At 41.3% G+C, this 12918-nt stretch overlaps 1 protein-coding gene across 1 annotated transcript; it reads right to left on the minus strand.

Annotated features, from left to right (window-relative positions):
• Positions 1–1013: 1013 nt before the first annotated feature.
• Positions 1014–12862, minus strand: wdr91 (WD repeat domain 91). Its single transcript, XM_032569721.1, has 18 exons — positions 12767–12862; positions 10925–11058; positions 10676–10855; positions 9608–9815; positions 8582–8664; positions 8201–8310; positions 5309–5477; positions 4221–4397; positions 3989–4155; positions 3860–3914; positions 3684–3779; positions 3422–3516; positions 2500–2653; positions 2241–2349; positions 2049–2161; positions 1871–1978; positions 1558–1647; positions 1014–1305 (listed from the first exon to the last, which is right to left on the minus strand). Exons 2-18 carry the CDS (start codon positions 11045–11047, stop codon positions 1141–1143), a joined length of 2202 nt encoding a protein of 733 aa, XP_032425612.1. The 5' UTR covers positions 11048–11058; positions 12767–12862; the 3' UTR covers positions 1014–1140.
• Positions 12863–12918: the final 56 nt, after the last annotated feature.

The following is a 12918-nucleotide window of genomic DNA, read 5'->3' on the forward strand; positions in this document are numbered from 1 at the left end:
CTGTGCAGCTCGATGTGAACTGCAGGTACAACATGTAGTTGTGCTTGAAGAGGAGCGTTGAGTGAGCAGTGAGAATGATTTATCTTTGTGAACAAAGAATCATGTTGCCCAGCGTGGCTCTGTGTCTGCGCTGTAAACTTTATGTCTGTGTTCTTAACATCTTTTCATACAAAAACACGATGGCGAGGGAAGAAACGCAGTTTAACCTAATTTGGTTCTAATTACAAAGACAGGAAATCCACCTGCCACACATACGGCTGAGAGAGAGCGAGACGGGGAGGCCGAACAAAACGAAACGATTCTTTATGTGGGAGGATGACAAATAACCTGACGGTCCCAGTGTCGAATACTTTTAAAAATCATATTTTATAGGAAAGTATATTAATGAACCTGATTCTCCTTCCTGATCTTCTGCTCTGTGTACTAAACACCTCAGATATGAAAACTTATGCAACTACTTAAATTAAACCTTAAAATCACAGCCCCTTACTCTGTATATACAGGAGTCTATATATACAGAGGTGGGCGCACTTACGCTAATCCGCTAATAGCAGAGCTAATTAGCTTTGGTTAGCTTCAGCTAATTTTGAAAACCTTTAACTTAGCTTACTCTAAATTATTTTTTCCAGAGAAATAGTTTATTTGGCTGCTTTTAAACTTTCAGTTGAATAAAGTTTGACATCTGGTTTGAAGTTTTATTATTGATTGAATAATTCTTCAAATAGTTAGACGTTTATATCCATGCTCTTATTTTGAAGGGCATAAAGACCACACAGCAGTTCGGTTTCTTCTCCTCTTTTTCCTGTTGCGTCACGTTAACGCTTTAGCAGGAATTAGCATTAGTTTATGCTAAATTCTGTGTTGCTGCAGCACTTTAGCGTTAGCTTCTGCTAAATGCCTTGTTGGTCTAGCTAGTGCTTCAGCATCAGTTGAACTGACCTTGACGTCATTAAACGGATCCAGAATCTCAGATTTTCCTTTGAGCCTCAACAGAACCAAACTGAAGACGGGCGTTAGGCTGAAACTTTAAGTCAGACTTTAATGCTGATTGCAACATGAAACAAAAATAGACGTTAGACAACATAAGAAACTGCACAGTGATCCGTTTACGTCGGCCTTTGACCCCCGACGTCTTCAGGGTCACGACTTTTGTGCGAGCAGCGTGCTGAGTTTGATCTTCCCGTCCATGGAGGCCGTGAGGCAGGTGCCGCAGTCGACCGCGGAGCACCAATCCACCGTCACCACCGGGGCTTTGTGTCCGCCCAGCGACAGCACCCGATCCAGCGCTGGCTCCCCATTGGTCAGCTGGAAGAGGAGGAGCAAAGAGTCAGCTACGTCAGGAGTTCCTCAGGGCTCCACTCTCAGGTCACCTTTAGTTAAAACTCCATACAGCAAGTTTTAAAGAGTATTACAATAAAACTAAAACAAATAAAGCAACTTTTGTTTCACACCTGCCACTGATTCGACCCTTCAAACCTTTAGCTAGGCTACCGCTAACAAAGAGGCTACAAATGAGCAAAAGGACTGATGATGAGGAGGATGATGAAGGGTACGCACTCGGTAGACGAGTCCTCCGGAGCTGGAGCAGGTCAGGACGTGTTGGCCCTCAGAGTCGAAGGCAAACAGTCTTCCTCTGGGAACCTGAACCTGTAAGACGGATCAGACGGGCACAGCTAAGCTAATCCGCTAATAGCACAGCTAATTTTCTGTTTAGCGCTGTAGCGTTAGCTAAGCTAATGTTTATGATTATCAGCTTGTGGTTAGCACAGGTAACCGTTAAGCTAAAGATCATGTCCAGTTTGTGCACCTTCTGGTCGTCATGTCGACGGGTTCGGTCGGTTTGGATCCTTTGTGATTAAATGAGACTCACCTGTTTGTAGCCGCTGTACCCCGACAGGACGAAGGGGCCGGTGGCGTCCTGAGGCAGAACCTGCTCCGACTGCTTCACGCCGCAGCGGTGGATGTTCCACTGGATGAACTGAACACAAACACACCGATTTCAGTCCGGCGGTCGAGCCAGCAGAACTACGCGGCCTGCGCGCGCTCACCTTCCTGTCCTCCCCGACGCTGAAAACCGTGTTTTCATCGTAGCTGAACTCCACGCTGTAAACTTCTCCATCATGAGCCCTCCAGCTCATGGCGCTCTCGTAGCGCTGCATGTCTACAGAGGGAGCAGACGCACCAATCAGTTCCACCCAAACATGACTACAGACTGCTGACGGAGTTTTTACAACACCAACCAAACAGCCTGATGACGCCGTCAGCAGCTCCCGTCACCAGCAGGTTCCCGTTGTGGTTGAAGGCGGTGCAGTTAATGGCTACTGGTTCTGGTTCCAGTGAGAACTGGAGCTGGAAGACAGAGGGGATTAAATTATTAACATAAAATCCTTTTCAAAGGTTAAATGTTCTCCAGTGCATCAGAAAACATACTGGATCTCAGCTAAAACAATATTTTAACATATTATACCTAATATGTTGCTAAGCTAGTTAGCTCCCCACCTGCTGTTTGACGGTCTTGGTGTCCCAGAGCAGCAGCTGACCGGACACCGGGATGGGAAGCCGAGGAACAGAATCAACACTTCCAGAGCGGCTGAGAGCTGCAGCTGAGCAGACGAACGACGAACCGCTGGGGCTGCAGGCTAACGACAAAATACTGACAGACAAAATCCAAAGTTATCAAAATAAATTCACTCCTCTGGGACAAAACACTCCAGCATCTGGATCATTTGGTACTCTTTAGTTGACATTTTTGACATAATGTAAATATGTTTTATTTCTATTGACTAAAAACAAATTAAAGTGTAGCAATTAGCAGCTAAAAAGCTAGCTAGCTAGCATGTTGCTAACCTCCATTCACAAATAGCTACTGATTTATGATTTGGTTCCGGAAATTCATGGAAAACTAATTTCATTTGAAGCTGAATTAAGTTTTTGACAGATTCCAAAGGAAATATTAAACTCTTTAGCTGCTTCATGCTAACTGCTTAGCTAATTGCTAACTTTTCTTATCAATCTGCTTTTCTGATGTATTAATAATACAATCTGGATTATTGGCGAATAAAAGTTTAATATGAAATCTTTTCTCACTGCTTTTTAAACTTCATGGGCATAAAAAATATCATCTGCAAACTGTTTGGTTGTAGCATTTAGCAGCTAATACGTTAGCTGGTTGCTAATGTCTCTCATCCATTCGTACAGCATTTATGTTCTTATGACCCATTTATACATTAATATTTATTATGAAATCTGCTCAAACCTGAGTTTAAGGGTCAAATAAATATCTTTATAGGCTAATTGCTTTACTGTACAATTCGGCAGCTAACATGCTAACTAAAGTGTTACAGCTGAGTGTTTTAGCCCAGAAGTAGCATTGTTAGCATGTTCATGTAGATTTTAAGCCAACAGTTAGCTGATGGTTTACCGTGGATGAGTTTCATCGATGTTCATCTCATAGAGATTCTTCTTGGCTTCTGTGTCGTAGAGTCGCACCGTCCCAACGCCGCTGCCTAATAACAACTGACCAGACAAACATTCAGTCACCAGGGTTAGCCGCCATCCTGTGCTAAAGTACTGATCCGTCCTGTGGCCCGGTTTTAAAGAGGATTTCCAGAGATGCTAATGGAAAAATCACGACTGGATCAAGACTTTCCTCACAGCAGCAGCAGAGTTTGTCCAAGTCTTACCAGTCTGTCTGGTTTGGTGGCCCACTCCAGGGACAGGAGAGGAGACTTGGACATGATGGTGGCTTTGGTCTGCATCATGGGGTTGAAGGACCAAACCTTCAGAGAGAGGAGAGAGTTTCTTACACTTAGTTTGATTTTTCAGAGGTTAGAAGATGGTAAAATAAAAATAAACAAACCTTTATGACGCCGTCTACGTCCAAACTGGCAACCCGGCGCCCAGAGCTGTCGACCCTGCAGACAGGCAGCAGGTTTGAGTTCCGGTTTAAAGTCTGTCGGCGTTCAGGTGTTCAGGTGTGACTCTGTACCTGCAGTGCATGATGGAGGAGTGATGCTCGCCGTACTCCTCCTGGCTCAGTTTGATGAAGGGCTGCTCCACCTGCAGGCCTCCGTCCTCCCTGCCGGAGGAGTCCGACGGCTCCAACAAGCTCTTCGCTGCGGTCGCATCCACGTCGTCCGCTCTGCTCTCTGCAGCCTGAGGGAAACGTAAAGCTGAGCTGAAGCTCCTCAGACTCAGAGCGCTGACCAGGTGAGGCGTACCTGAGGGGACGGCCTGGAGAAAAGCTCCTTCCTCTCCTTCTCGTGCTCCTGGATCCTCCTGTGTCGGCTGTTCTGGTTCATGGCCTGAGGCTGGGAACTGGGAGCCTCGCTGGACGAAGACTGGCTGGAGGCGGCTTTTACCTCCTTAGACTGGGACGACTCTTTACACTTTACAGCCTAAAAATAAATTATTTGTTTTAATTATAAATAATGGGGGAAATAAAATCTGTGTTTTGGTTCAACTCAGTTTTGCAACAGAGAACTAGAACCACGCTAACAAAATAAAAACAATAAATTCATTCTGAAACCTGTGTTGAAGTTTTATCGCCTGTTAAAAATTATTCTAGTAATTAGACGTTTATATTCATGCTCTTATTTTGAAGACGCAGCAGTTCCATTTCCTCTCCTCATGTTCCCCACTTTTTTCCCCAATAACTTTATTTAAAACAAGAAACATACAGGAACAAAATAAAACAGACAGAACGGAAAAAGATATAAACACGAATACAATATCTAAGGGAATTATACAGCATGTAAATTATGATGTCAAAATTAAATTAGTGACTGAGGGTGAGGACGGCAACCGTGCTAACGGTTAGCACTGTTAGCTTGCACTAAATACTATATTGGTGTAGCGCTTCAGGATTAGCTCCTGCTAATCACTGTGCTGTTATTGTGCTTTAGCGTTAGCTTCAACTAAATACCAAGTTAGGGTACAATGCATTAGCATTAGCTTCCATTAAATATGTTGTTGGTGTAGCGTTTAGCTTCTGCTAAGCATCATGTTGGTGTAGCGCATTAGCATTATTGGACCAAATGTTCACGATTAGTGCTTTAGGGTTAGCACAGCTAACCTTTTAGTTAGCGTTGCCTAAAATGAACCAAAGAAATAACTGAGGTTCCAGGACAGAAGCTCATCAGAAACCAAGAATGGATTCTGCTCACTATTGCAAACATTAAACAGGTAAAACCAAACAGTCAGCATAACCTGCTGTCCCCTGATTGGCTGATCAAACTCCTGCTGTCCCCTGATTGGCTGATCAAACCTCTGCTGTCCATTGATTGGCTGATCAAACCCCTGCTGTCACCTGATTGGCTGGCAGCTCCTTCCTGCCCAGCACTGCCTGGTTCGGGGACCCTGAGGTGGGCGGCGGCGCCTTCATCGGGGCCCGTTTGGCCTGAGGCAGCAGCGTGGAGAAGAAGTTCCTGGAGGGCGCGGCGGCGGCGCTGACAACTCGCTGACTCGACACCAAGTCCCTGCGACACACAAGAGTTCAACAAACACAGATGAACTGGTTCAAACCGAGTCCAAACTGAACTGATTGACACGGTAAAAGATTCACCTTATTTTACAGAAACACCTATAAATGTTTTATTTGGTCTTAATGACATTGGATTAGGATTTCTAAATCGTATTTTTATCTTTATAAAAATGTTATTTAACACATTTTCTCTAATAGTTCATTGATTGGTGTATTTATAGTAAAACTGTGATGGTTTCCAATGTCCTGCAGAAACTTTAATGATAATAATAATAAAAAAGTGGATGACGGATGGAAGCGTTGCATTCTGGGAGCAGAAGTGGATCTTCCACGGTTCTGGACGGTTTCTGTGGTTCACTCCGAAGAATCAGACCCGTCAAAAGTACAATTTATTCAGGCTTCATGTGTTTCCTGCTAAATATTACATTTTATATCTCAAAGTGTTTATGGAACAGGAGCTGTTCTGGTCTTCAGTCTCAGATTTTCCTTTTCTTTACAGAAACTGATCTTTACTGCAAATTGATTTCTACAAATGGATCATGGACAAAGATAACAATTCATCAGGTGAATTGTTTATTTGGCAACATCATCACAGCACACAGTTTAAACTCTAACAGCAGAAATAAATAAGCAACAACACAAATCAGGTCAAAACACTTCACATATAAATAAATGTTTATAACACACAGAACTGATCAAGTGCAAGAAGAAAATCCACCCAAAAGTGATTTAAAGTGTTTTAAATGAGGAGTTATAAAGACATGAATAAACAAACAGACACAAACATTATCTGTCGATATGCAGACATCAGTTTACCTTTAGGACACTCACCGTGGTTATTTCTCATACAAACACCTTTTCATGAACAATTTTCAAACTGAAATATTAATCTTTACTCAGATGGTTTAGGCTGGTTTTGGTGGTTGCCATGCCAACAGTAAATGTAACAGAAAATAGCAGCCGCTGCCATTTGGATGTGAATCATTTCATGTTGATGCAGTCTGGCCTGTAAACATAAGCTAGCGCCGCTGCACAGAAAGTTCTGCACAACATGGCGGACGGTCGATGAGGCTAAATAAATGCAGCTAGCTGAAGGAGAGCACAGCTAGCAAACAGTTAAAATCATAAACATTTAGGAAGGACAAATCAAGAATAAAAAAATGGACAATTAAAAAGGTTCTGATTGAAATAAAACCAGATATAAGTCTGTTTTAAACCTATGGAGCCAGAATGTTCTACAGGCGCTAACGAATGCTAAAGCTATTTTGGCTAGATGACAAAAATGTTACTAAAATTAGTAATTATTACTAAGGGTATAACTTCCCTTGGTAATATTAGTAATTTAAAAATATTGCTAAAAATCATTTTTGAGTAGAAATTAGAGCAGAAACTCAGTGCTAACATTAACACCAAAGCTTAATGCTAACAATGTTAGCACAAAAGCAAAATGCTAAATGCATGGCAACCAAAACCAACAGCTGAAAACATTATGCTTGAAGTTAAATTCTGCTAACATTAGCAATGAAGCAAAGTGCTAACATTAGCAAGGTAACACTGGATGTGAAAACAATAGCACTGAAGCTAATTGCTAACACCAAACAAAAGAAACTGTTAACATTAGAAGTAGAACTAAACTGTTGAAATCAATATAAAGCTAAGAGCTAACAACATTAGCAGCAAAGCTAAGTGCTGAAAAATGTTGGTTAGATCAAGTACCTCAGATCTAAAGAAACCTTTAGTACTTTGTTCTTTTCCAGAACATCTCTCGCTACATGCCATGTGTGTTTTCTGTAGTTTTTGTTTTAAGTCTCTTTAACAAACTTCAAAACAACCAAAATCCACTTACAGCCCACAGTGAGTAAATGAGGTCATGTGACAGTTATATGAGATACATTAGCAATAAAGCTAAGCAACATTAGCCCCAAAATGCTAATAAAATGATTTCAACCAAAAATAGCACTGCACAAAATGCTAAACATTAGCAATACCTTAGTACTAAAAGCTGCCAATACAGAATATATGACCAAAATTTAAAACAAGTGCATTAAACATTAAACCTAACAAACTAATGATGAACATGAAAACTTCTACATTAGCAGGAAACTAAATGCTACAATTAGCATCAATTAGCACTGATGGTAAAAGCTGTCAGCATTAATAACAAAAGCAGACATTAAATGTAAGTATTAAACTTAAATCATTAAAACAATTAAACACTGAGTCTTAATTCTGAGCATTAATTTTAAATGATAAAGAATTAGCACTGAAGTTAAATCCTGAGAACATTAGCATTGAATAATTACCTTCTAACCTTAGAAGTTAATTAAATGCAGCACTGATGATGAAGCTAAAACTATTAGCACTGAAGCTAACAGCCAACAATTTTACCACATAACCAAAAACCCAACACTGAAACAAAATGCTAAAAACATTAGCATTTAAGCTAAAACTGACCAATATTAACAACAGCTAACTTAACTTAATATCAGAAAATACAACTGATAAAGTAGATGTAACATGTAAAAGCAGTAACATCTATAAATGTCAGATATGTAGCCATGGCAACCACTTTGGGTCAGTAAAATCTGTCCTGTTGGCCGTTTCTCAGCTCTTGTAACAAAATATCACTAAATGTCTTGAATTCTGACTAAAAACAGGAGGAAGGCACTAATCAAGGCTTCGGTCAGTCATCAGTAAAGAGAGATGTTAGAGGCTCACAGCTCAGTGTCTCCCAGCCGGTCCATGTTCTGGACGTACAGCGGCAGCTTGTGCTGCACCGCCTCGTCTCCGTCCTTCTGGTCCCGACTCTCAGTCTGCAGGGCGAACAGCTGGAGAAACACACAAAACTCTGTCAGAATAATAAAACACAACATCATTCTGCAAACATCAGCTGAAGCGTAACGGCGTCAGAGATGAAACTGCTGATGAAAAAGTAAAGGACTGAGGCTGCTACGGCCTAGTCAAAGTCCAGCCCTGATCGAAATGCTGCTCAGAAACCTCAATGAACTGAAGCAGCGCTGGCAATGAAAGCAGACCAAACCATGTAGAGACAGACTGATCAACCTGATCCACTGGATCAGAAACACTTCCTCCCCTCACCACTTGGCGGAGCTGTTCGTTCTCCTCGGCCAGACTCGTCATCCTCTGGACCTCGGAGTCGAAGCTCAGCAGAACCGGCTGAGGTGGAGCTCAGTTAAGGAACCAAAAGATTCACCTGCAAAATGTGACTCAGGTATAAATAAAGCAGCATGTTGGTTCGGCTGCTGCTGGGCGACTAAAATAAAACCTGCAATTATTTTCAGAACAAATCGGATTCCTTTCTGAGAAACGACAGAAAATATCTTCCAAAAGTGGCTTTTATTCCAGTTATTCATTCTGTGAGTTGTACGATGGGCCAGGCTATGAAACGATTGTTTAATTACAGGAATAAAGTTTTAATATTAGCAGATTAAAGATTTTACCAGAAGAATGTCTTAAAATTACAAGAACTTGTTTTAAAAAGAAAAAGATTGGATCATTAATATTTTGTTGTTTTTTTGTTGGACTTTTCATAAAATTACAACTTTATTCTTCTAATATCACAACTTCATTCATGTATTATTTCACCTTTATTCTTGTAACATTATGATTTAATTTTTGAAAAAAATGTCGCAATAACCAATTAATCAGATAATAAATTAAAAACAATAACTTTCATTCTGATGATTTTGTTTACAGAAACACTCTGATCCATTTGATTTATGGTTTTTACTTGCACTATTATACTGTTACCAATATGTTGATAATTTCTGGAGCAATTTATCGTCCAGCAGAAATGATTGTTGTGACCGGTCCAGCATTCGGATTTCAGATCCAAAATACATAAAAGTGGCTAAACAGGCTTGTAAAACAAGATGGCCGCCCTGGGTGCTCTGACTTTAGACTATTGGGAAAAAATCCAGATTTTCCAAAACTGTAATGTTTTTCTCTTCACCAGATCAGTTGACTGAGAACAAATTCTCATTTTCACATCGACTTGTTCCGAAAACATCGAAACAAAAGACGAAAATTAGACGAATCTGTCAGATTGATTTATCGCCTCGTTCAGCCTGTTTTTCTGCAGCTGCGGCTTCCTGTGAAGGATATGCATGCACTGGAACAGGACCGACAGGAAGTTGTGCAGCGACACCAGGAAGGTGTCGGCCCACTGGCGGGAAAAGTACGGCCCGAAGGCCGGGTTCTGCTCCGGGGTCGGGATGAAGGGCAGGATGAACCAGTCGCGCCACTCGGCCTGACCCTGCAGCTCCAACGCCTGCTTCTGGAAGAACTCCTGCGTCTTCTCCAGGTTTCCTTTCTGCACGGGTCAGAAACGGGTTTGAAACTGGCTAAACACAAGTCGGAAACTGGTCAGAAACGGATCGAAAACGGGTCAAAATCAAGTCAGAAACGGGTCAGAAACGGGTCATGCACTGAGTCATGAAAACGACACAAAATCACACAAAGAATCAGAAAAAGGTCCCAATGTTTTCATATTAATTGTCTACAAGGAAATGACATTTCACAGGTTTCAATTCTGAGGAAGGAGCTCAGCTATGCTAGCTTGACTATGAAATTTTAGCATGTAGATGTGCTGCAGGTCGGTGTGTTTCTAACATAAGGCGACCAACACAGCTACACTGACAGATTATCAGCAGAGCAAATGTTTATCATAGATTGTCACTTATTAATAATCGCAAAATAAACATCAACCCTGAAAACTAAAAGAACGTGAAACTGTAACGGACTGAAGGTTCTGTTTTGGTGATTTATGTGAAGAATGTTTTTGTGTTTTTGGTTCACATTCAGGTTTATCAGGAACACTTCTGCGGCGGTGAAGCTGTCAGTCAGTTGCCATGGCAACAGGTCTGTGCGTACAGTAAAGTCGACACAAAGCGTTATTATAAGTTGCTTTTCACGTTTTCTGCCTTATTTCCCGTTGTGGCGCGCTGCATGAAACGTATTTTATGTAGCGAAACATCAGGAACTTTGTCAGCTTTGATTCAAGTCGTATTTTATAGAAACTGATAAGAAATGAGGCGTTATGTGACCGGTTCCTGCTGGTCTCACATTAGAACAGTCCGGTTCTGACTCGGTGAACGGTAACGGCACCTAGCGATAGCGGCTAACCGGCTCCCTCTGGCTGACAGGCAGCTGGTTCTGGATCAGGTACCAGACCTGGATGGTGTTGATGACGTAGTAGCGGTACAGGCTGGTTCTCAGCTTGTTGACGGTGGACCGGTACACGTCCTCCAGCCTGCAGAACAGGCGCCGGTCCAGATACAGCCAGTACTCCTTCAGCCCGGCCAGGTCAAAGCTCTGCACCAGCTGCTGCAGCTGCTCGATGATCCGGTCCACCTGGGGGACAGAGGAACCGTCAGACCGGGTCAGGTCCAGTCCAGTCCAGTCCGGTCCGGTCCAACGCACCCGAAAGCCTTTCTCCTTGTCCGCCTTGATGTCGCTGTCCAGCTGCTTCAGCGTGCTGGTGAAGCCTCGGTACAGCAGATACTCCCGGACGTGTTTGTCCGTCCTTTCCACCGCAGAACCCATCCTGACCAGAACTGAGACCAAACAGGAAGTGACCAAACAGGAAGTAACACTCCGCTCGAGTGGAAACATCAACAACAACAAAAAATGTCAAATCATCAACTAAACACATCTGTTAGGTTTGGTTGTTTATTTCTTTCAAGCAGAAACATCCTGAGAATCGTTTAAGCTGGAAGCCTGTCGTGTTTCTGGACGATGAATCGTCCCAAAGGTTATTGTGATAAACAATAATATAATGCAAGAACACAAAGATCAATAAACTTTCAATTCTGACAACTGGAAGATATTTTAAATATATAACATAAACAAAACAGATGAAAACGGATGAAATGGATGGATGGATGGATGGATGGATGGATGGAAATAAACAAAACAACAGAAACAACAAATAAAATGAATTATGAGTCTCTGCAAACAAAATGATCCTTCAATAAAAGAAGCTAGTTGAGACTGAAAACTTTTATTATCCAGTTTTTGGCAGAAACAGAGAAACAACAAATCATGCAAAAGGAAATTATTGAGCTCATTTTAATTTATCATGCGATTTATTGGTTTATTGATTACTGCAACAAGCCTAGCAGGATCTATAAAGCATTGAAATTCCTAGTCCTGGGAATTGTGAATCAATTCAGAAATTGATTTTAAAATGCAAGTTAAATGTCTTTGCTGCTTCTATTTCTATATTTTATTACGAGTTCACCGACCACCGCATGCATTTCCAATAATTCTTAGATATTTTCTTATTTAAGAAAAAGCTGAATACTTAAGCTAAGCTAACACTGGTACAGAATTCTATGATCAAATCTATTTTTGTTTGAATATAAACTGATTAAATTTGATTCAGTAAATGTTCTAATTGTTTACACTCTTTTCCTCGGTTCAGGCAGATTTAAACAGAATCTCTCAACCGTTTCAGAAAAATGGTTTCTGAATTAAAAAATGTTCCTGAATCAAACTGAAAGCTAGATTTAAAGATTCACATCTCTAGTTTAAAAACCCACTGCAAAAGAATAAAAATCCAAAATTATTCAAACTGTATTTTTTTCAAACAATAACCCAGAGTTTCAATAACAAAACGTAATCTGAGTTAAACTACATTTCTTTATCTATGCCAATCAGTGCTCCTCTGGCTCCTAAAGAAAACAGCTCCCTCATCATAATACTACCTCCACCATGTTTTATAATCTTAAAACAATGATATTTCTCAGTGTTCTTCTGTTTTTCTTTGAACTTTTTATCTCACTTTCAAGGGAATAAAACTAAATAAAGCCGCTAGTGAAAACGTTTCAATCCTTCAGCCAGGAAAACGGTTCCTACACTTCAACCCTGAGCCAGCGTTGTGTTGACAAATAACAGGCAGTTTAAAGAGCCAGTTAGCTTAATGAACCCGGGTTAGCCGGTTCTGGAGGTTCTGTAACGGTTCCAGAACCATCTTTAACCCAAACGGAATTTAAAAACTTTAAATTAAGCGTTTGTTCCGCTGCAGTTAACACGTGTGACCGTAAACAGATCGACCTGAACACATGAGTATTAATATTTCCTCCGTTAACAGTTAAAGGCAGGAATTTCTGTTTGTTCTGGACCGGAAACAGCCGTTAAAGCACACACCGAACCGGAACCAGAACCGGTAAATGTTCTGTGTTTAGCAGCTAAACCTCCGAGAGCAGTAAAATGTTTAACTCATATTTAACAATTCATAAAAAACAAAAAATATATATTTACAACAGAGAGGGACGATCTTCCTGCTGATTCCTTCCGGCTGACAGTCATGTGAGGAAGTCACGTGACCAGAGTCAGGCGGAAACAGCGCCGTCTGCCGGCCAGTCAGTAAAACCATCCGAATTATTATAACAGGCTTTGGTCTTATTTTAGGA

Source organism: Xiphophorus hellerii, chromosome 8 (genome assembly GCF_003331165.1).
Source record: "Xiphophorus hellerii strain 12219 chromosome 8, Xiphophorus_hellerii-4.1, whole genome shotgun sequence".
Lineage (NCBI taxonomy): Eukaryota > Metazoa > Chordata > Actinopteri > Cyprinodontiformes > Poeciliidae > Xiphophorus > Xiphophorus hellerii.

Excerpts from the sequence above, each read along its gene's own strand:
- wdr91 (XM_032569721.1), bottom strand. The coding sequence starts at position 11,047 with ATGGGTTCTGCGGTGGAAAGGACGGACAAACACGTCCGGGAGTATCTG. Across the intron at positions 3,517-3,683 it reads CCACCAAACCAGACAGACTG|TTGTTATTAGGCAGCGGCGT; the intron begins GTAAGACTTGGA and ends TTGTCTGGTCAG. Across the intron at positions 2,162-2,240 it reads CGGCGTCATCAGGCTGTTTG|ACATGCAGCGCTACGAGAGC; the intron begins GTTGGTGTTGTA and ends CTCCCTCTGTAG.